This window comes from Pezoporus flaviventris, unplaced genomic scaffold (assembly GCF_033815535.1).
Source record: "Pezoporus flaviventris isolate CSIRO_AGI_PZ_B2104156 unplaced genomic scaffold, CSIRO_AGI_Pfla_v1 ptg000090l, whole genome shotgun sequence".
In the NCBI taxonomy this organism is placed as follows: domain Eukaryota; kingdom Metazoa; phylum Chordata; class Aves; order Psittaciformes; family Psittacidae; genus Pezoporus; species Pezoporus flaviventris.
Window position 1 is genome coordinate 5082900 of NW_026892638.1, and position 24865 is coordinate 5107764.

At 35.8% G+C, this 24865-nt stretch overlaps 1 protein-coding gene across 8 annotated transcripts in view; it reads right to left on the minus strand.

Annotated features, from left to right (window-relative positions):
- ERBIN (erbb2 interacting protein) overlaps window positions 1–24865 on the minus strand; it is a 116937-nt gene that overhangs the window by 2808 nt on the left and 89264 nt on the right. For 4 of the 8 annotated variants that reach the window (XM_061475801.1, XM_061475798.1, XM_061475800.1 and 1 more), the window contains 13 exons: window positions 24122–24191; window positions 23060–23159; window positions 21151–21272; window positions 20441–20611; window positions 19491–19673; window positions 17119–17236; window positions 15676–15859; window positions 12717–14238; window positions 5855–5998; window positions 4885–5016; window positions 3057–3266; window positions 1815–1907; window positions 1139–1213 (listed from right to left, as the gene is read on the minus strand). In XM_061475801.1, the coding sequence (XP_061331785.1) occupies window positions 1139–1213; window positions 1815–1907; window positions 3057–3266; window positions 4885–5016; window positions 5855–5998; window positions 12717–14238; window positions 15676–15859; window positions 17119–17236; window positions 19491–19673; window positions 20441–20611; window positions 21151–21272; window positions 23060–23159; window positions 24122–24191 (3124 nt within the window). The remainder of the gene's footprint in view (window positions 1–1138; window positions 1214–1814; window positions 1908–3056; window positions 3267–4884; window positions 5017–5854; window positions 5999–12716; window positions 14239–15675; window positions 15860–17118; window positions 17237–19490; window positions 19674–20440; window positions 20612–21150; window positions 21273–23059; window positions 23160–24121; window positions 24192–24865) is intronic. The other 4 variants (XM_061475803.1, XM_061475802.1, XM_061475805.1 and 1 more) reach the window with 4 other exon arrangements.

Here is a 24865-nt window from a genome sequence, read left to right on the forward strand (position 1 = left end):
GAAATTAAACTACCATGTTAGCTTTTGAAGAATTTTGCCTAAAAGGTATTTCAAATAACCAAAACAGAAAACAGACATCTAATTCATCAGTCTTAATACAGCCACACACACACAAAAAAAAGGCAAATGCTGTACAAATTACACATCCTAGTTTAAATATCAGAATATTAGAAATGGCATTAGTGATAACTTAAAACTGTTGAAGCCTTTAACAAAAACCAGTAATTGCATTGGGAGCCATTTTAGGGTGTAAGACCTCCTGAGGTCACCCCCAGCTTGAATATTCCTATGACTCTAAACAACATTGTCATTCCTGGGACAGGTTTGTCTTGGCAAGCAAAGGCACACCTAGGTGGCCTACAAAAGAGAGGGAAAACATGGCTATGGTTCAACTTCTCAAGTTGTACTACTGCAAACTCATGTTCATTCTGGGTGGTAAAATCTTGCAGAATGACAGATTTGCACAGTTTAAACTTACTGCTTCCAGCTATGCATCCAACCTTTCTCCCTGAGCTACTGCCCCTCATGTAGTGACAGAGGGAACTGGTCGCATGCTCTGCACCTTAACTGGTACAGCTCCAGCTCCTTATCCTATCACTGAACAGTTGCTGTTGTTCAGCTACCAGCTGAATCGTTTGTTATAAAAAACACTGCATTTACATCTGTCTAGGGTTGCTGACAAAGATTTTTTCATACAGACTGTTCAGACAGCAAAAGTGGCAATAACCCTTCCAAATCATCATTGGTACAGAATGTCCTAACATGCTGGTGTTCAGACAACACATTATTCAGAGCACTGCATGTGAATGACCATGAGTTAAATAACTGAATGATAGTAAAGCCTAATGAAATGCCCACATTCCATCTTGAAAAGCAACATTAGGCCTGTTTTCTGTCTTTAAAAGGGTGAGAAATGTTCAGAGTTTGAAAAAAATGATCCAATTGATTAATGTTTCAGCCTGTATCACATTTCCTAATGTTAGGTGGAATAAAATTAAGAGCATCATCCCAGAATGTAAGAATGCTTCTGGAAAAGATACTGGTAATCTGAAAATTGAACATTCTCCTCTTAGAAAAGGTGTAAACAAAAAATCAATTGGCATATTACATAGGCTAGTTGATTAAATGACTACAGTACCTGAATTATTTTATCTCCAGGCTGCAACAACTTAGATGCTGGTCCTTCTGGTTGTACTCTGGTTACAAATATACCCTTGAAAAACAAACGTAGAAAACTTTTTTGACAACTTATTTCATTAATAGTAGGATAGCCTGAAACAGATGTAATTAGAAACATTTTTTTTCCATTTTCCATTCTAAGAGAATAAAATGCTATTCTACAGGTCGACTGGATTTTGACAGCCTTCCTTTTCTGATGTTAAATCCAGGAAAATTGCCTGTAAAGGAGTACAGAAGAGCAAATTCTGATCTGCCTTTGTTTAATTTAGCAGATGTATATGTCAAGATTATCAATCACGAGATATATGGCTGTAGGCTAAATCATGTTCTATTTTAAGACGCTTCCTAATTGTAAACTCCATAATTCAGTATGTCAAGTCTGTTGACTGATACCTGGAACTGTGTAAGAGCCACTCAGCTAAAATAAACCTCTGTATTGACATGTGACCATTTTAGTCACCTACCACCTTGATTTTCCGTATCATTTGTCCCCAGTTTTCTACCTTCCAGTCCTGGATTTTAGTGGTTTGGGGAATATATACCTTTACACACACACACACACCCTTATTGCTAAACACTAGAAATATTATTATTAATCAGAATGATTTTGAGATGCATTAGTATAAAATACTCACATCATCTTCAGGTCTGAATGGATTCCCTCTTCCACCAACTCCTCCTGATATGCTAAATCCAAGTTCTGGATCCTTGTCAATTCTCACTCGAATCTAAGTAGTTACAACCAAAGTTAGATGCTAACTGGCTGAAAATCTGCATTCAAAGCTACTGTAACAAAATTATTACTAAGGAATTCAGGAGAACAAAAGTTTTTAAATGAAAAAAAATAGAAAAAAGCCTTTATCACAGCTCAAGAAAATATTGTATCTCATAATATTAATTCAGAGCAAGACTCCAATGCAACTGCATCATGTATTATTCTACATAAGCTTTACTCCAGTACCTCTATTATTATAATCATAGTTCATGTAGGCTTTAAATTCAGAGATATTTTTGATATTATTTAAATAATTTAATGCCCCCAGCAAATATACATTCTTATGAAAGAACCTGTTCCTTTTATTTCATTGCTGCCTCTAGCTGAACTTTAAAAATCAAGCCTTGCTCCTTCTTTCACTCTAAGTTCTATGTAGCCAATATTGTCTCTCCTTTCTGTTGCCAGAATGGTTGATGAGAAAACATTCTGCACAAGTAGTGCACATTCTCATTCTAGAACAGAACGAAAACATAGTTTTCAGTATTTTCCTCAAAAACCCAAACCAATACAATGTTCTTCTGTCCAAGAACAGAAAGTAGGTTGACCACAATGAAAGAGATGCTAAATTGTATAAGAATTTATTACCCATGTCTGCTTATGATAAATAAAACTGATAATTATCATGCATGCATCAGATGCTCACAGTTTTCTTATCCTGGCTTTTGCTTATAGAGGAGCATTTCTACATATGCAGGTTTTTGAACCTTTCTGGAGAGCAATGAACAGATGCAAAGTACTCTAAATTGTACTGCTATTTTGAATTTTCCCAGTTCCTGGATAAACAATGAGTTGGTGATCAATAAATGTAGTTGAGAAATTAATTTCTAGCACAGTAAAAAGATTCAAGTTTAAGTTTCTGGTACATTCTGTTAAAAAATCTATTACATTTCCCTCAAAACATTTACAGAAAAAGTAAAAAGAGCTCGAAACTAGAAGGAATGTATGATTTCAGTAGTAGAATTGCACTGACATAAAATGCTGTCTTCTGCTGAAGATAATTCCTGTATATCTGTCACCATCTACAGAGAAAACAAAACCAATCTAACAATTCACTGCCACTGACACAGAGATGCTATATCATCAAGTTAGATTTTATTCTTACCTCTTGCTTTGCCAACTCATGGCTTTGTCTGGGAGAACATTGGGACTGAGAATAGGGAGGTTGGTGGGCAACTTTCAACATCAGATAATCAATTAACTGCTCTCTAGATGGATGTCTTGCTACTGATGATTGAGGAGGGAGATGATGGACTTGGCTGTAGTTTGCCTGAGATCTCTGAGGTTGGCACATTTGTCCATTTGTCAAAGGTACCTGAATAAAACATGAATACTCAATGTCACATATTTTATAAGTAGAAATCCTCATTTCCTCCTTTATTACTTCAATACTTCTCATACTTGACCGCTTTTAATTTAAGGAACATGACTAAAACTACTGTTCTGGATCATGTACTATTATACTAAATTTTCTTTATAGCCATCGGCTCTGGCCTCCTGATAACAAATCTGAAAATCAAAAGCTTAGAGTGCTAATCTAAGTAGAACAGACTTGAGAGCCTTTGCCTTTTAGCACTTGTTTCACTGAGCTTACCCAGCCACTATTTTCTAGCAGTACAACTGATAGTATTGACACTTGGTTGATATCATTATAGTTTGCAGTTTTACTGCATTAAACTCAGATTTTGTAACAAGTCCCTGCAGATCATACAGAAAATAAAAATCCCACACAGAAATTATATGCTTTCCAAACTTGTTTTGGTGACCACTTCACAAGAAACCCTTCTGAGCAAATTCACATACAAGTTCAAGATCTTAGTATCAAAAATGTAATGATATTTGTAATAAACATTATTCTTTTGTTAATACATCTGTCACTGATTTGATAGGTATAATGATGATGAACAGCAGTAAGGTACACAACTGCTGAGACATACAGTGCACTCAAAACATGTCACTAGGAATGATGCCGGAGATAACATTTCTTATCGAAGCCTCAGTTACTGTTCAGCTCTGCAGCTCTGTGCTGAGATGGACAGCCTTTTCCCTCCTTGCCCATATGCCTTGTGCTGTTACCTAGCCTAAGCAGTCACTCGTGTCTGTATGACTCCCACATTCCAAAAATGCTACAGGCTTGAGTTACAGGTATTTTGTGACTGCCACCATTATCCTATTCATTATAAGATACAAGGATATTAAAATATTATCCTTCCTCTCAATACATATTATAAAAACTGAAGTGTGCAAATGTCAACCCTTAACCATGTTATGTGAATGGACACATGTCAGAATCTTTACATGATTTTCTACTGCCTTTCCTGAAAAGGTAAAACATGACAGGAAAACTATTTTGTTGCACTGTATGCAGAGATTACATAGGCAACACCTATGCAAATTCCACGTATCCAGTGTCTGCAGAAATACAACTGAAATTACTGAAGTTATAAAAGGGGAATCAATTGCTGCATTGTAACAATTTACAAGCATTCGTTTAGTTTCATGGTAATAAGTTCTGCCTCCATAGATGGTCCTCAGAGATCAGTATAGAATGTCTCCTAAAAAACTCTAGTTTATCATTTTATCACAACAGATTTCAGGTTTGTTCTTTAAAAGGTTTAATTGGCTTCAGATTGCTATCCTGAAATGATCTGCCATATTCCAACTTTTACTTGCAATTATGTCTTTTGCTGCAAATTTATTCTTTCAAAGCCCCTGCTGAAGGAAAATGAGAACTATCTCCCTTTGTATAGTTAACTATTTTGTCTTCCTAAAAGAGGATGCTATTTCATTTATGCCACCTTTTACATGGTATCACATTTTAAAGAAGCTCCGTTCTAACTGCTATCCCAGCATGTTTCTACTACCAACAAAAAAAAAAATCCTTACAAATAATAATAAATATATCCCGTCCATGGTGTCATGTAGATTGTTACCTGCACAGCTATTTTCTTCATGCTGTCCGGAGGAACATCTTTGAGACTAAGTGTAGCAGATGAGTAATTCTGCTGTCCTGAAATGAACACTTCATCCTGGCATTGGTCTCCTGGAGTAGAAGCCTGGGGATGCTTTAAACAGAATGAAATAGTAAAGATGGTTGTCTTTATATGATTAAAACAAATAAACAAAGAATCTTGTAAGAAGCCCAGAATAAAATGCTTTTAGGCCTTTATTGTTATTTTTCTTAAGTAGTACACTGCTTATGTAGAAAATCTTACTAGCCAAGACACCACACACACAAAATATTGATGGATATTTACAAAAACTAGCAACTGTAGAGGTGCCTTTGATCACCAATAAACTGATAAGAAAAATCAACAAATGCTAAGAAGTGCCTATTCAGGATTCATATCCTTAAAAGAAGCCTTCTGTTGACTTTATTCTGTTCACTACAGATACTGTAACATCACTAAGGATGCTTGGTGTTAGAGTAATTCCCTCTTATTTTCTTACAAACTAAAACATTAATTTTCTTGAATGCCTACACTATCTTACAGTACAGTTTACATCATCAGAATTTGAGGGAGTTTGAGGGAGGAAAAAGCGTAACAGGATTTTGTTCAAGCCTTTATCAATCTAGGTTAAATTCAGAATTATTATCTCTTGTTCACATATGTACAATGAAACCAGACAGTTTCATGTATGTTTATCCATCTATGAAAGCCAATTAGAAAACTCAACTTCATGGCATTGAATTGAAAAGCCTTGCAATAAGTTTAACGAATATGAAGTAAAGGCAAAGTATCTGATTTAATGCCTATAAAAAAAATCCAGCACATAACTTATATTCCCTTTACTGAAAGCACTGTCCATATGTAAAATAATAACTTTATAAATTTAAGGACACCTCTCATAGTTTATTTTTTCCCCATTTATATATTGCAATAGCCTCCTGAAGGTACTCACTCGAACAATGTGCACACCAGAACCTCTTCCGTCTGCAACACTCAAGGCAACACTACCCTGGCTGCCATGCAGATCCCTAGAGCTGCCATAGTGAAAGCTGCTAACTGCAGCATAATTGGAATTAAAGGACCTAGACAGCATGCTCTGAATAAAGAGGGGACAGATTTAACACAGTGATTAGTGCAGCATGCATAAACCACAAGACACGTTATACATAGACTAATACAAACATATTCCATTGTCATGCAAGATAAAAACCATGCAAGAACAGTACCACTGTGATGTATAAAAGATAACTCAGTGACCCCTATTTACCTTTATTTACTGTAAGTCAGCATGCAACCATCAGTTAACATGCAGAATTACATGTAAATAAAGTCATTCAAATGTTCATGTGTCTGGAAAAACAACAGATATGCACAGCTTATCAAAATTTCTAGGTTGCGGTTAAATTTGCAACATGTTGTAGGAAGAGAAGCTGGCAGTCAAGATAAACAACTGTGGAAAACCATTTAATTACCAGTTATTACCGTGTCTCATTTTTTTCTGGTACAGTACAAATGAGAATTTACACAGAGACAGAGATTTGACTGACTGGGTTTTCTTGTTATTGCAATGCTGTCAATGTCTGCAATGCATCCAGTAATACTTCATTCAAGAACGTGAATGAGCCTCATTTAAAGAAAAAGAGGCTTGAAGGAAACCTTGGAGTCCACCCCTGTGCCACTGTAGGCAATCAAACAGGTAACAAGAACTCAAGAACAGAAGTGACAGTGGTTTCTTCATTACCTTGCAAACCTGACCTCTGCAATATTGGCAAGGGTAATAGAAAGAAAGCAGTAGACATTACCATCTTTCTACCATGGACTTTTGTAGTTGTAAGAATAAAACAAAATAAAGAGACAGCACAAAAGAAGAAAAGGAAAATCCTGCATGTGCCACCTGACAAATGAAGCAAAGAATCAAAACACACCAAATTCAAAGGGATTTTTTTCCTAAGTTTCTGATTTTTCTTAGTTAAAAAAAAGAAGTTCAAAATACATGTCATTTGACAGATACTGCAACAACTCTTATATTTTGGTGTTTGTCTGTTGACTACATATATCAATCTAATTTTGAGAATAATTACTAGTCCTCGGGCAGACATTTGCTCTTTCACACTAGATTTATCTTGTGAAACTAAAACCAGTTTAATAACCAAAGTCATATGCCTCTGCATATTCATATTCCCCAGATGCTCTCATAGCAAAGTCATTGGAAACTCCCTTGGAAAAGAACAGTATTTACTGACAATAATAACCTTTTCTTTTCCAAGGCTCTTGGATAACCTCTCAAGGGCATAGTGAGAGCTTACTGGCATAGTTGAGCTTTCTTCATACTCCAGTCTTACACCTACCTACCCTGTTCCCTCATCAATGGATTTTTTTCAAGCTTCCAGACAAGTTTCCAGAGGCTTTCCCCTTCTTAGGAAAGCACTTAGCATTCAAGTGTCACTTTACTAATCATTCAGTCTAAGCTTAACTGCTCTGAGTTTCAGGCCAAACACTCAGATGAAACTACCCAAGCCTTAGCTCCTTAGCCCCTCAAAGCATTATCTAACAATTCTTATCAAACAGCCTCTAAAATTAGCCAGGTGGTCTTCTTCCCCCACTTGTATAGTCAACTCGCTGATACTTCCTTGCAGGAAGGCTCCTCCTCTCAAAGGCTCCTATATCTCTCCATCTTCTCTAAGTGGCATAAAGAGAGATAAAAATAGAAGGAATATATGATGAGACTAGAAAGTTATCTTCTCAAAGTGTCTGTAGCAGAAAATCTTGCTATAAAGATCCCCAGATCCACCAGGTTCATTGTTCTCTTAGAAGGACCCAAACGGATGGTCAATAAATGGCAACAACCTAAATCCAGACTGGTATTTACAATCCAAGATAGATAGATACGCAATAGGAGGTAGAACTTTCTTAAAAATTCTAGAGGCATGAACTTGTCCATCAGGAATTAAGATTTCAGTTACCTCAGTTTAGTGAGCTTCAAGGTGATTACATAGCCTGAGAGTAGTTTTATTCAAGGCATAATGAAGGCATAATGGCATAAAAAATTATAATTCAAATATCTGAGGCTGAAGAAAACTCATTTCAATTACTCTAAACTGATCCACACTGACTGATACACATGCCATGTTCCACTACATTTTTGTGAAAGCTAAGTTTTCTAGAAATCAGTTTTTCAAACATGAAAAATGCAATAAAAGCTACAATACATCAAGAAAAAATGTCTATGTACAAAGCCACATTAGCATGGAAATCAGGATTTGTAGTCAAAATCAGCCTCTAATGGAATCAGCTTAGATGCAGGAAGCTGGTAGCAGTTTTGGGGCTTGCTCACATTCTTTCTGAATGCTAAGGGTCAGAACATATTTTCCATTTTGCATCTTATATGAGAATTAACAATTTCAGATTTCAAAAGGGTGTTTTTTGTGAAGTGCCTTAATGCATTTATTTAGGTGCAAGAAAAATATCAATTGCCATCTAAAGGTGGATGTTAGTTGTCTTTTAAGACTATTTTAGATCTTTATAAATTCCTACACTTTCCATTTTCACTTTTTTTTTTTTTACTTTTTTACTTCCATCTGACTTTTTATAAGATTCTTCAGAAAAAACCTGTTCAAACTATTCTGGAACACTTGAAATGCCTAAAATTAATGCTTTAAGCCTTTTAGAACAAAAGCTAAAAAAAAAAACAAAACAACAACAAAAAACAACACCCCCCCCCAAAAACCAAAAACCACCAAAACCCCACCAAATTTTGTTTGAAATAGGATAGAATTCTAGCAAGATACCAGTTTATCCTGAAGAACTTAAATGAAACTATTCTTCAGTCACAAGAGGAGAAAAAAGGGCATGAATTTAGGTCTCTGACCCTGCAAAAAATGCATCTTCAGTAAGTGACAGCATTCCTATTGAAGAGTTACAGATGGTAAATCACATACAATTTAAATTCTACTATCATAAAACATTTGTAGAGTTAAAACATTTATCGTTTGCATTTCAAATGCACAAGAATTTTATTCTTTCTAAATTGTGATGTATTGACTTCCGAACTCCACAAGACACCATTATAACACATTGATGGTTCAGTACTTATTTCAAAATGGAGCAAAAGAATAAAACAAAAATCAAAATTTTAAACTAACAGCTACAGAATGAATATCAGTGTAAAAATATTCTTCAGAATATGAACTTTTTATCACTTAAGCACTTAATTTTATGTGTGCACAGACTCACTGAAGTTACTTTCTTTGACATGTAGAAGCAAGCTTAGCTTGGAGAAAATCTGAGGACATATCAATTAAAATATATTTTCACGTTAGGTATGTACTGTAAAAAATGAATTAATTAAAAACTTTCAAACTTTGATTAAAACGGCAATTCTATATAAATACTGAAACACTTGGGACGTTTTTCTTTTAATAAGGCACTGTACACTAACATCTTTGAGAATAAAACCACCTACTCTGATTTCTGAATTGGAAAGGAGGAATCAAGCTTTATGACTTCTCCTGTGAAAGCTCTGTCATTTCAGATAAACAGTAGATAAAGCAAATAAACAGAAGATGGAATTCCAGATGAAATTAGAATTGAAAGCAAACACGCACCTGATGAACTCCCAAGAGATCCACAACAAAAAAAGAAAATATACATATGTAAGGAAAGGACAAAGTCAGACCCAGTAACTGTTTCTGCCTACTCAGCACACAGAAATAAAACAGATATTTGCAGATAACTGTTGCAGATGGTTATTTTTGCAATTTATTAATGAGCAATTCCTCTACCACACTTAAATGTGTGTGACATTAGTGTTCCTACATAGGCAGTATTTTAGTTTAAATTCCTAAATGAAAACTTTCAACAAAACCACTTTAAAAGATTATTGCAACATGTCTGGCAGTAAATTGGCAAGTCAAACTCAAAAAGAAAAAAATATACTGGAAATATTACTATTCTTAAAAACTCACTAGCACTAAATTTATGAGGTTGGGGGTGGGGCAGAATTAGCTGCATCCTCTCCAACAGCTCACAAGTATAACCACTAGAGAGCAGCTTGACATCAAATAAGCTCTTTTCTCTGTCCCACAATAAAATGTTTTGCATTAGGTAATCAAATTGCTTCCCCTGAATATATGCAAAATTCCTATTTACAAATGGTGTCATCAACTGTCTTCACCTTCCCTCAACCAAGTGGACAATTTTAGCTGGTTGGTGTGTGCCCTGTTATAGCTTGTCAAAGGGATTACAAATGCTGGCAATCCATTGTTAATAATTTTTGCTGGATTTAAAACTATCCTGTATCTCTCTTAATGTAAATTAAACTCTTGAAAGCATTTTTTCCCAATACTTATATCAAATAAAAATGCCAAGAACTAGCTTCTCCAACAAGCTAGCACTTTATTTAAAGTAGGTTGATACCCCCCTCCAATTATGAAATTTTATAAAAACAAAATAAACGAGTACTTCAGGAACTTAGCAAAAAGAAAACAAACAAACCCAAAAATAAACCCACAACAAAACCCCACAAAACCTTCTTTCCTAATACGCACAAGATAGAAATAACAAACACGATTAAGTTCAGTAAGAGGGTCAGAAAAGTCCAGCAAAGGTAATAGTATTAACTCATATTGTTGTGTATGACCATAGGCAAGAAGATATGTATTAAATATTCATCAAAAGGCTTAATTTTGTATACCTTTTTTTTGTCAGTGTTGTGTCTTGTGCTTTAAAATAAGAAATACCATTTTAAATCCATGAAAGCTTTGTCAAAGCAATTTCCAGTAAATGTTCCTTAAATGAGGTCTGTAATTGAACTTAAATGCTTGTTCCTTAAATGAGTTCTGTAATTACTGAAATGTTTTTCAGACATGAAAACATTTCAGAAGTCTGTTTTATAGATTAAGGCCCCCTGTACAGCTAATTTTTAATTACAAACAGAAACAGTGAAACCATTATTTTACAAGAACAAAGAAATATCCAGTAAATTCCTAGATTTTCCATATTATCATATTTGCCAGCTGCCATATAGAATGATATCTACATTTTTCACAGTTTGGATTTTTCTTTTTAAGTCAGTCATATCCCAGATATTATATACACATTCACTTTTAAACCCATAAATGAGTCTCAGATTACTAAGTAAAAGCTACTTTAAAATGCTTCAAAGACAGAACAAAAGAAACACACCCCTACAAAAGAGACTAAGATCTGTTAAATCTTAGATGCACAGCTAAGATCTCAATAGCAGCTATTCCGTATCACTCTAGGAAGAAAAAAATATAAAGCATGATAGAAAGTATGGATAAATATAATGGAATCAAGTCCGGCAATCAATGTCATTTCAGTAAAGGCGAGTACGCTTCTATAGTAGCTGAATGGTCATCTTTAATGTATTGTTCCTACACATATCAAATGTAGATGACATAAGAACAAGATACAGACAAACTGCATTTGCAGTGCACTGAAGTTTCGTGCTCCTCTGTATTCTGGGATGGATGGGATTTTTGCCTCTCTGTCATTTATATAAGCTTGATATATGCATACAGGAGAATGGAAGGTCAGAGAATCCACCTTTTGTGAGGGTTGGAACATGATGAACTTTGTGACACCCTTGTGGGACAAAAGGTCCACACACAACAGCACAATGCTGTGAAAGCCTTAAAATTTGTTGTACTGACTCAAACTGGATCAGGAGAACAGGTGCAGCTCCTTTAAAAAACAAACAAAACCCATACCTTTCTTTCACCAGAAGTTATGCAGCTTAATACAAAAGCAAACCTACCCCTCCAAATACTTGGATTTCTAAAGAAAAATTATAGTTGAAAGTAATTTTTCCAACCATCTCCAATTAAATTTCTTTAGTTAATCATGGATAGTGAAGTATTTAGCATAATAATCACAAACCAAACTGTGTTATTTCAAAAGCGATTAAAAAAGAAAATCCATCTAGCTGGCATAATCAAAATGTATTTTGGTTGCTTTACTCACTTCCCCTCCAAGGAAACGGGATCAGGCTAATGACATGCTACCCTTTATTTAGTGATGGTATTTTAAAACACTTTAGAGCTGGACAGCATAGATTTCACTCTTCCAGACTCTACTCAAATTCTTTGATATATGATTGTTCAGCTTTATATATCAGCTCAAATTCTTGATAGCATTTACAGTACATAAATAATCCTGTTCATCATCAGTAGTTATATCAAAACCTCCTGTGATATCCTGCAACAAGCAAGATTTTTAAGTGTTCTCATCTCACAGTAATAAATATTCATTCAACAATCTGTCAGATACCCAGCTTCAAAAGACAACTGGCTTGGAGGCAAATACATGTTAATTATGGCTTTTGAATTCTTCAGCAATTGAAGCTGTAAACCTGTACTTCCAAATAAATTTTACTGATTTTTTTTCCCCGTTCTTAAAGAGAAGAAATAGGGAAGGAAAGGCAGAACAGAAAGATCAAGAAGTGCAAGGGAATAATCTAGTATAATATGAATATAATGCTACAATAAAAATTACCTGACCTAGAAGACCTGGCCTTGCAATCCAGGTGGTCAATGTGACATTATTTAATGTATACTAATGTAATTGGGCTAAGCTGGCAAGTATGAAGTAAAAGCAGAAGGGATTTTTTTTTCCTTTGGGGGAAAAGTTCATTTACAGCCTACCATTTGTTTAGTTTCATCACAAACACCTTTACCCATTTCAAGGCAGTAGCAGATGTATCTTTGCACTGGTAATTAAAAGCAGTTCAAAACACAAATTATTTTACTTATTCCACACGCAGAAAGGTAGAAAAATTTTAAAACTATTCTTACCTTTTCTAGCTTTTTAGCCTCAATATGTCGCAGCACCTGTTCCCTCCAGTCATGAGGGACTTTGCTTTTTCCTGGAGGGTCTAATAAAGAGTGCTCTGAGTTAACCCTTGGGTTTGATCTCTTTGATGGGCTAGTCCGTGAATAATTGAAGTCACTAACTGACATAGTTCTTTCTGGTATTTCATTCACTGATGGCCTAGCACTCTGTGGTCGGGGTACATTTGGACCATCAATGCTGTATGTCCTAGCAGAAAGAGGTCTCTGTTGCCCCGACATTAATGGTGGAGCTCTTCCCATTGAATGCAAATCTCTGTATGTTAAATAGTCCCCTTCAGGAACCTGTGGCCGCCTTGAAGGTACAATATCCCCAACATTTATAGAAGCTGTGGAAGACACACTGCTTTGCCTTTGAAGAGTGTGTCTGGTTGCTCCTGGGAGCAGTCTATCATTTAGTGGAATAGCCCACATATCTATGTGTCTCCCAGCCATCCGTTGATGAGTATTATACACAGTGCTGGCTCGGACATTGTTATGATTTGAGAAATTCATATTGGCAGAATGCTTAACATAGCTAGGGGTTTCTGCACTGTCAGACCTAAGGAGACATGAGGGAGGTAAGCTGCCTTGTTCTACTTGGGTGTTTTGTTTCTGGGGCCACAAGGTGTCTTTTGCTGTTGCACTGCTACTGTACTGAATATTATACTGGGGAGCACAGAACATCTGTGCACCACTTGCTGATGATCCTCTCACTACATTAGCACCTTCAGGATTGTGATTTGAGTCAAACTTGAACACAGTTTTTGTAGAAGATACTAAATCAGATGATGACGATGACCCAGGAAAAACCTGTAAAGGCTGATCATACAGAAGAGTAGCAGATTTACTTCTGACTATGTTTTTTCCATCTGCACTATCAGGTGCTGATTTTACCACCGAGTTTGGCTGTTGAGATCCATCCTCATTGACAATATTGTATATTTTCATACCACCAGTGTCCATACTGGTGATGCTATGAGATTTCATCACAGGACCACTTCTCTGTGGGGACAAATCTTCAGTGCTCCTCGAAACAGACAGCTCAGCAGAATCGCCATCAACTGTAGTGCTTCTTGTAAGTTTGTCTTTACTGGGAGACTGTACTGCTTCCTCAGGATGTCCATTTACTTTATTTATAGGATATTTATTTTCATTTTCCAAGTGCTCACTTTCTTCTTTTGTGTTGTTATTCAAAAAGCCCTTTACTGAAACAACTCCCTGTGTTTGCAACTTTTCTACAGGAACTGGCACTGCCTCTTCACTAACCAGTTTATTGATATTCATGTTTATTTGGTCTAATTTGTGAGACTCCTCTGTAGGAGTGCTCAAATCAACACCTTTTCCTATCAGACCTAATCTTTCTTCAATGCTTAATTCATATTCAGACAGATTTGTAACCTTCTCTTGCACATTTATTTTTTCTTCTACCGTAATCCTCAATTCACCTCCATTTTGTAAAAGATTATTCAAATTTTCATCTTCTCGCCTGGAAAAAAAGATGACTTTTAAAAGAAACTCCAAAAAGAACCAACATATTTCTTCAAGAACTGTTTTTGAAAAAATAACCAATAGCATGCAACACAGCCTTACTGTGCACACAAAAGAGCACGAGACCAATATACAACCAGATTTAAGATTTGCTATCTTACCACTACAGAAATACATTATACAGAGGGCTCACTTTGGAAATGCTTTTGTCATCTAATTTCAGAAGTTTATTTAAAAGTAACAGGAATTATTAAAGACAGTTTGAAATTGTCCAAAAGTACAAAGTAAAAACAATTTTTTTTTAATCAAATACTTACGAGTTCCAAGACGATTTTAGAGAAATAGCTTATTTTTATTGGAATTTTTTTTTAAAGGGCACCTTCCATATAAAACTTCAAGAAGAGTACCAATCTGTAAGTCCATTCTTTATAGTTTTGAAAAGCATTTTACAGTTATGTTAGTAATTAAATTGATCTTCGAATTTAAGCAAATAAAAACATACAGCTTTTAAAGTGGTGTAAAAAGCATTTTTCAGGGATAATAAATTACAAGTATGAAATGATTATACCTTATTAGTAAAATAGATAGGAACTATGCCTTGTATATTAAATTAGCCTCTGATTTTTACTGCTCTTTGTCCTTTTTTTCTTAAAAACAAACCAAAAACAAAACCACAAAAAAAACCAAATCAAAAATAAAAACCTCCAGAAAAAAACAAAAAAACCCACATCAAAAGAAAAAAAAATCAATCCCAAGAACTATTCTTTAATTTAACCTTATTTTAAAACATTAAAATTTTGATTACTTAATGAATGATAAATAAATGAATTTAAAAAATGAACAAATGCCATTCAGAGGGACCTTGACACGCTTGTAAGGTAGGCTGATGCCAACCTTATGAAGTTTAACCATGCCAAGTGCAAGGTCCTACACCTGGGTCAGAGCATGATCAGGGGACTGGAGCACCTCCCGTGTGAAGACAGGCTGAGAAAGTTGGGGCTGTTCAGCCTGGAGAAGGCTGCGTGGAGACCTCATAGCAGCCTTCCAGTATCTGAAGGGGGCCTATAGGGATGCTGGGGAGGGACTCTTCATTGGGGACTGTAGTGATAGGACATGGGGTAATGGGTTAAAACTTAAACAGGGGAAGTTTAGATGGGCTATAAGGAGGAAGTTCTTTACTGGGAGGGTGGTGAGGCACTGGAATGGGTTGCCGAGGGAAGTAATGAATGCTCCATCCCTGGTGGTCTTCAAGGCCAGGTTGGACAAAGCCTTACGTGACATGGTTTAGTGTGAGGTGTCCCTGCCCATGGCTGGGGTGTTGGAACTAGATGATCCTTTCCAACCCTAACTACTTTATGATTCTACGAAATAGCATGGAAGATTAAGTAACATTTTTCTATTATATTTGCTCAGTGGTATACAATGTCTTACAAACCTGATCTTGGATAAAACAGCAGCATGTGTTTCTTTGTCTGGAGAACAGAGAGAAATATCTTGGCTACTATCAGTATTTAAGGAAACAGAATCGGACATTCGAGAAGGAGAAGAACAGTTGCTGTTATTCTGATTGCTATTGTGGGTCGCTTCATCTGATAAGGAATCAGCATCTTTTGCATCATCTGAAATGAAAATTTGCCAATTTAGGTACAGACACATACATCTTTTTAATAGCCATTTAATTTGTGCATATTACAGAATCTAGAAACTGTCTCTTCTTCTTCATTAATTCTTACTACTGGAAACTAAAATGTAAGCTAACTCCTTTGAAAACATCATTTAAACTTACAAAAGACTGTTGGTAATAGTTCCTGGTTTTTAAATATTTGGCTCAATGTAAACAGCCCTCATCTGTTAATTAAATTTAACTTGTTGCTTTATTCCAAGTTTCCTTGGCATAACCTAGTGCTACATTATGTAATATTTCCCCCAAATAATTTTAAAATCATATTTCTGTTTTTGCAATGATTCTGAAGTTTTGAATTACGTGAGTCTATTAGCTTCTATGAAACTGACTGCTTAATTTGCAGGATTTTGAAAATATGCAGAGTTCCTAATTTTGACAAATCATTGTTAAACAGCAGTTTATTAGACCAAGAACTCTGAAAAGACCTAGATCACTGGATAAACTCTGTATAACTTCATAAATTCAAAAAAACAGGAAAGAAAAACTTTGTTCTGCAGAACTGGAATTCAGTGCATCCTGAGCTTTGCAGATCACTTAGGATAACATTTTCAATTGTGTTTTATCTGACTCCTAGGTAATTCCTTACTCTTAAGGAAATGGTTACCTAGACTGGAATTATCTTTCAGAGGATATAGAACTTAAGTAATGAAAATAATGTTCTGAAGTTCCCTGTTAGATGAAAGAAGAGTGAAGTGACTCTGCAGTTGCCACAACAGAAGTTTCTTAAACCTTAGGAAGAGAGCACAGCTTCTCTGTGAAAGTTAAACAAGCGATATTGCTGCCTAAAGCAGCAATATTGCTGCCTAAAGCAGCAATAATCCACAGTATCTGAGGGAGGGGGAAATACGGAATATTTCCAAGGTAAATACCACTTTCTGAAATCCTTAAGCATATAAAGACCATGTTCAAGTTAACAGTCCCCAAAACACACCATCTCCTTTTCCCCTCTGTTTTTAAACTGATGACAAGAAGCAAGAAAATTAGAATGTCAACACAGTGCCCCATGACATGTTCATGTATAAGATATTCCTGATTTTTTTCTGCTTTCATTACTTAACTAGAGAATTTACCATCTTTCTTTTAAAATATACAAATCAAATCTGATTTTACATAATTATTTAAAAAACTAGCCATTTTGAGTCAAGTAATTATCAGAATCACACACCACTTTTATTCCTTTTTATGGTATCTAACCTTTTTTGTTATTGCCAAGAGCTACTACTTTTGGTTGGTTTATGGAGGTTTCTATCAGTGGTGGTCGCATTTCTGCCATTTTCATCTCTTCATCAGAGGACAGTTCTTCTGACTCCTGCTAAAGGAAAAATAGCTTTATTCTGTGAATTTTAAAGAACTGCTTAAAGGTTAGGCAAATGCTATCTGAACTATCACTCACTGAACAATGAAGTGGAAAAAATAAACAAGCAACATAACACAGGCATAACATAACAACTGGGTAGTGTGTTTGTAGTGCCAGTCAACTGAATTTAGTCATATTTGCCACTGAATTATCTTTAAGAAGTAGCACATGCAGACTTGCATTGTTGCTGATGAAATCAGTGAGAATGATGCTCAAATTGGTAAATTCAGCTGCAAAAACCTATTTGGAGCCAGCAGATACAGCCTCTGTTCCACCACTGAAGAGAACCTCCAGTTGAGTTGAAGTCAGAAAGCTATCAAGGAACCAGCTGGGTATTGTTTTTTCAGAAAAGAGCTCAAACTGAAACAGCTATAGAGTAGCACGACCAAGACACTGTTAGGAATGGAAAGGTATGCTGTGAGAAAAGACTGAATAAGCTTGTCTTGCCAAGAGTAAGTGTAGCTTGGGTTTATATTTTGAAATTTACACTGGGGTGAATTCCAAAAGGAAGAGAAGTTATTAAACTTCAAGAACAAGGACAGAGGAGTAAAGCAATGCTGAATACACTTAAGCTAGAAATCACTAGTTCCTAACCATAAAATGGAGCTAAGGGCACTTAAGAAAGAGATTACCTAACAAAGCTACTACAAGAGCAGCCATATAACTAATTCAGTATCCTACTGCTGGTCCTGTATTCTTACCATCTTTTTATAAAAACAATTCTTTCCAGTAATATTTTGAAGGAAAAATACCCTTCCTTCTCTAAAGTGGAAATTTCTTTCTAGCAAACATGCTTCCCATTACAAATGTTTTACAACCCATATTGCAGATTGCAAAAACAGTCCATCAAGTTCTTAAAAGTTTCAGAACATTTAATGTGTGAAACCTATTGCAGCACCATCCTTCCCATGATATAAATATGTGGCCAGTTCTTTGAACTGCAGGAAGGAAAAACCTGACTAAGATGTAGCAAACAAGCTGTGATAGTCTTCATTAAAAATTAAATGAAAAAATCCACCCATTTTTCTCTGCAATTGGAACAGACAACCCCTTCACTGCCTCTACCACATCCTTTTTGATGTGACGTACAACAAGCGTAATCAGTGTTGAAATGAAAAACACGCATGCAAAATTTAAATATCCGGATTCAACAGCAACAGAGTTACCAGGTGGTTATTACACAGACATAAGGAATTCAGTATCCCTGATGGACTATACACACTGCTGCCTCATTTACTTACTGGCATACAGCCAGCTACAAAGAGTTGTTGTCACTAACTTTAGACAACTAATACGATTTTCTGAAATTATGCTTCAAAACTGAAGAAAAAAGTCCAAACCAGTATTTTCAGAATGTATGTAGAAGTAGAAACATGCTACTGATGAAATACTCAGCAACAACTGCTTGTCACGAAGTCTCTTCGGCACAAGTATGACATATGCATGTCCCACTGCTTACACAACACAGGCAAAAATAAATTGCTTGCGAAACTGAAAAAAGCCTTCTACAGGTTGTGACTGGCAACTGATTAAGTAACAAGTTCCAAGATCTGTCATAACCAAGACACTCTAAATAAATGAATACATGGTGTTTGTGAGAGAGATGCACAAATCCTCATTTTAAAGACTAAATAACTCTTCAGAGGTAAATAGGTTAATCTATCAATATTGATATATATTGACATGTATCAATATGTCATGAACATTTTCATAACAGTTGACTAATAAACACAGGAATATATATTTTTAAACTCACCTTTCACTTTTCATTTTAAATGAATATGCATATTCACTTGGTTTTGATTGCTCCCATTAATCAGATATTTTTTCATTTCAGTGACAATTAAAACAAATTATTTTAGAAGAACTGATAGTCAAGCAAACCCTGGAAAATCCTGTAAAATCTCAGCATGAGTCTTTTCACAGTTCGATACTTGGGTAAAATTTTAATAGAGTTTGCTTTATTCTTCTTTAAAGTCAGATGTCTTTCATTATGAACTTTTTATTAGCTCTTTCAACTTCTAATTAATACACTTAATAAAATATAATCTGAAGTGAGAAAAATATTGCACTGCAATCCACCTGTATCTACAGCACTTACAAGAGGGCAATTTTCTGCTATTGTCAACATAAATTTTCATCTCCCAGAGTATTCAATGCAACACCAGCACAATTCTTTGACTTCTATGATGTTATCACAATGCCATACCTCAAGCGTGTCTTCATGGTTGACAATTGTTTTTGTGTTCTGCAAGGTTTTAACAAGTGCAGTCATCTGTGAATTTGCGGTGCTGTGCTCAGCTTCTGGTTCAGTAAGCTTCTGCACAGAGTTTGCTGCTGAATATTGCTTTCTCTCGTCTGCTTTGTTCTTTATTGAAGCAGTTTCTGAAGTCTACAGGATTAAGAATATTAGAAGAAAAAACATCCTGAAAGCTGTTCAACAACATGTTAGAGTTAATGGTATATATTTTTGGAAATATGGAATGGAAAAATCTGAGCTTTGAAAATATACAGCATGAAATGCACCAGGTATAAAATGGTGAGGAATCTCTGCAGATCACTGAGGTTCAGTTCCTACCCTCTGTCAATCAGTTTGACTTTCTTCCTTTATTGGGGTCAATATGTCTCATTAAACTTCTTGTCAAATAAAAAGACCAAGAATATGTACAATGATAACACCAATGACAGAACCAAACAATAGTCCTATCACCTATCATGCTACATCAACCTGTTAGAAACTCCTGACTCCTGTGCCAACTTGCTATGGCTGCCTTCCCAACTTAAAATGCAAAACCTCCAGTTATAAAGGCAGCAGTAAGATCCTTATAGATTATCCTGAATTTCACTGTGAAGTCTGGTAGAGGACCAGAGAATCACAAAGATGTCATCCTCCAGAAAATGAGGAAGCCAGCTCCTTAACATATTCATAAGGGTTAAGGAAAATCAATTCTCTTTCCTTGCTCTCAGGGTCAGGAAAACTGCTACTGCAAACCAGACATTTATCACAGACATTGTTAGACAGTGAAGAGGCAAGTTCTGTTCTTTAATCTGACAATTTTTCTTGCTAAGTGTTAGGAGGGAGAGAGAATGAAAAGGAACCAATGATACTCTAGATCTTTGAAGTTCGTTGCAGAGACAGAGGAGAATATTATCCCTAACCTTTACCCCCACATCCTTTACAGAAACTGTCTGGCCTTCTCGTTTTGACTCCTTGGCAGTATCCTCAGAAGATTCTTCATCCTTTAGCCTATGCACAATTGTCTGGACTGTTTTGACCATGTTCTTCAGTTCATCAGGATATGGAGTTGGATATCTCTTCAGGTTGCCTTCCTGTATAGCAAAAATCAATAATGTTTTACATTTACTCAAATGCCATAATTAAAACATCAGCTTTAAACAGAAAATGAATTCAGACAAAACACTGAACAACCTAGGATCTCCACTTTGCTGTGTGAGTCTACCTGCATTGATGCAGATCTAAGTTTATTAAACTTAGCAAGACTAAAAATGACTTTGTTTTTTCCCCCCTCAAAAAAACATGTCAATCGATTGCAAGCAGGAATAATTATGACAACTGCATTTTATTTAAACCAGGTAGTCTCCTTGTTATGCCCTATCTTGCCTTAGATTACCTGAGAGTATTTCCCTTGTGCTCCACTTTAAGCGATGTGACCAAAAAACCCCAACAATCCAAACCAAAAAAACTCAAGCCAAACCCATGGTGTTTCACCCTGACAGATACTCTTAGCTGAAGACTTGATTTCTTCAGCAGAGCAAAGTCCACATGCAAAGTAAAGGATGGGATTCGTGGGTGGGAATAATAAGAGGGAGGGAAGCACCAAGTATTCAAAAATAAATGCAATACTAACCCGAGGTGGAGCCTCTCTCTCATCTTTGTCTTCATCACATTCAAATGCCACCTGAGCACGCTGTTTCCGCTGTTCCTCCCACAGAGATGGATTGAAACTTTCATTATCAGATATGAACATAACTAAAAGAAAAAAATAAGAATAGGATACATTATGCAAAATAAAAATCTTCTCTTTCTCTTGAATGGGATTGGTGTGCTTTTGTATGCATTCCTAAAAGATAAGAGACTAGCAGCATCACTAATTGAAGATTAGCTGCATGGCCACTGCTTTATGAACTTGGCTGTATTTTCATGATAGTAAAATCCCTCCTGTGAATTAAAAAACATAAACACAGCTGTTCACTAGTATCAACACTCACACTTGAAAATTTTGGGCAGAACTCTCCTGCAAAGTATTTTTATTCCTATGTATGTATAAATATGAAAATATTTATTTGCATATATAAGAATGTAAATTATATAAATTTATACAGCCTGGCTTCTGCAATGTGGTCTCATTAAGCACACAAGAATGTTCCCCCGATTTCATTTGATTTAAAAATTAAGAATGACTTAGTGAAAAATTTTACATTATTACTCATCATGAAAAAACCCTAAAGCATCTAAAACTTCAGTAAACACGTGATTTTGCAGACGTTATACAAATGACAGGAAATGTACAGAGCATTTCTTGCTTAATTTTACAAGAGATAAAAATTCTTTCGCATAACCACTGTCTCTTATTCTAGCATGTCTCCATGGCTTGTGTTACACCAGCTAGGTTCTATTTTAGCATGCCAAACAGTCTAGTAAATCTGCCACCACCACCCCAGTAAATGTATAACCTTCCCTAGTAACGCCAAGACTGCTCATATTAACTTCTATTCCTGAAATAAAAAAATACTTAATTACAGGGCTCAACAAGTGCATTAGAATATTTGTTACTCTGTGCTTACTGGGTAAACTTAAAATTTTAAACACATCTGAAAGTACTGTATTAGACTTCATTATCACAGAAATTGTTCCTGACCAAAACCAGAACTTGGTACTGAACTTAAAAAAATCTGAATTTAAAAAATGCTGCCTACTGAACTTTAAACCTTCTGCTTGGAATGACCACCGCAGAGGCTGTATTCTGTCAAAGTAAGACAAATAAGCAAACAATCCCTTGTCTATAGAAAGAAATCCTTGCACTTGGATTAAAAAAAAAAAAGGTCCAGATGGAGAGAATGCTTTCAGGAACAACTGTGAGCTTCACTGAATCTCCAAATGATTTTTTAATTCTCACATTCTAACACAGGTATTGCAGATGCATTACCTGCATTTTACTGCATAAGGCAGTGAAAGTGATGTGCCATTTACTGGTTTTATTAATATTTTTCTTTATTCCTTTTTCAGTGTACTAGACACTTGTGCCATAGAACAGCAAAAGTTGCCACTACTCAGTTTTTAATTATTCCTATGGATGTGTGCCTCCCCCCCAGACAAGTTCTGTTGAAGCAGCAAAGCTTTTTCCTTTTGCCTGTATAGCAAAGAAAGTGGAGAAATAAAGAGATTTGTCTTCCTCAGGAAATCTGGAGAGGGACTTTTTACAACAGCATGTAGTGGCAGGACCATTGGAATAGTTTAAAGCTGAAACTGGATAAATTTAGATTAAGTATTAGGAAAAAATTCTTCACTGTGAGGGTGCTGAAGCACTGGTTCAGGTTTCCCAGGGAAGCTGTGGCTGCCCCATCCCTGGCAGTGTTCAAAGCAAGGCTGGGTGGTGCTTTGGGCAGCCTATTGTAGCAGAAGTTGTCCCTGCCCATGGCAGTTTACTTCAAAATTGTATTTAAGTACTATCTAGTAAAAATCATATTAGCCAGACAGTCTTCCCATTATTATTTTCAAAAGTGAGCATTCTGACAGGTTACTTGAGAGATTCTTACCATCCTCAGTCCTTTGTTGCTGGGGGAACATGTAATTAGTAAGCACTGTTTTCTGTGTGTCAGGGTCAGCTTCTTTTTGAAGAGGGATAAGTGGCTTAGACTAGGAAGAAAATGAAAGAAGAATATCTTACGAGAATATATACAGAAAAGTAAATATGATTTACATATCACAGAGCATGCCTCCCTTATTACTTTGAAGATCTTGTATTAAACCATTTCTCCTCTGAGTAATTTTCACAATAAGAAGTTATTAACATGTCTGTCTTTGATGACTGGCTTTGAGAACTGAAACTCCATAACAGCTTTAAGAGGAAAGCAATCACTGTATTTTCAAAATTAACTGAGTTTCTTGCTAGGACATATTACTATCCTGAAGCAGGCACATCTGGAATAGAGAGATATATTTGGCCATTTAAAGCTGCAATCATACAAACAAAAAAAAATTTTATTCAGTTTTTCATATTAACACAAGGGCAGGGGATTCTTGAAGTTACTGTATTAGCAGAAGTACCTTCTACTACATCTAAGGCTAGTGGATTTCTGGCAGCCCTGTACACCTTAATACTGTTCCAGAAATCAACTTACAGAGAACTTCAACAGACAGCAAAAATACAAGCCACTAGTGCACGAATTGCTGTTTAACAGTTTACAACTGAGTCACAGAGTTCAAAGGTGTGGCAAGACACCTAGCTCAACAAAAGGCATGATGAATTTCCCCAGTGATATAACTGTGGAAGAAACAGCATGCTACACATCCAAGTACTAGCTTATCAAGCACAAACTCACCTATGCAAACAAGCCTTAGAAAAACAAAATTAAAAACACCTAGTATCTCTAAATTTTATCTTCTAACATCACAGAACTTTGCTGGAAGTATGTAAGTCTCCAAAGACAGGTAGGATGACTGTTTTTTGTTTTAGGAGAACGCACATAGCAATGTCAAGGAAGTATTGATGCAAAGACACAATATCATGTCTCATTATTTAACAGATGTCTCTGTACTTGTCAATTCCACTAGTAATAAAGTCAACAATCATCCATTTTTAACTTTAAAATAGTTACCTGATTGTCTGATAGCCACATAGCAGTGAGTTGCTGCAGTTTAGTAAAGGTAAATGGCAAATTCTTCAGTCTATAAATTGCAACAAGAATTTACGTAAGTACATCTATGAATACTGTTAAGACTGCTAAAAGTCAATCCTGCATTAGAATGTAGAAATGTTCAAAAAGGCCATTTACAGATGCAGGTAAATTAGTAACTATTGACAGCTGAAAAGCAACAGAATTTAATTTATCTTCAAAGCTATATCTGGAATTAATTATTTACTATAATTGCATCCCAATTAAGAAAGAAGTGCTACACCTGAAAACTGATTTTTTTTTTTCCTCAAGACATATGTGTGGGAAAGTGAACTGCACTGGGTAATGGCAGCTATGCCATTAATGTATAAATCAAGCTATAGATGGAATACATAGAAGCTGGATTGGCAGAACAGCAGGGAGAGCTCAGTTAGACTTATCTCTTCCAATATATTTCAATTCTAAACTGGTGATTCAAAAGCAAGGTTTTGTTCATTTTTAATGACCAGCTGTCATAATACACGTCTCTTCACAGAAAAATAGAATGGTTTGGGTTGGAAGGGACCTTAAGGATCACCCAGATCCAATCCCCCTGTCACGGACAGAGACACCTTCTATTACATCAGGTTGCACGAACTCCATTAAAACTGGCCTTGAACACTGTCAGGAATGGGGCAGCCACAGTTCCTCTGGGCAACCTGTGCCAGTGTCTCATCACGCTCATAG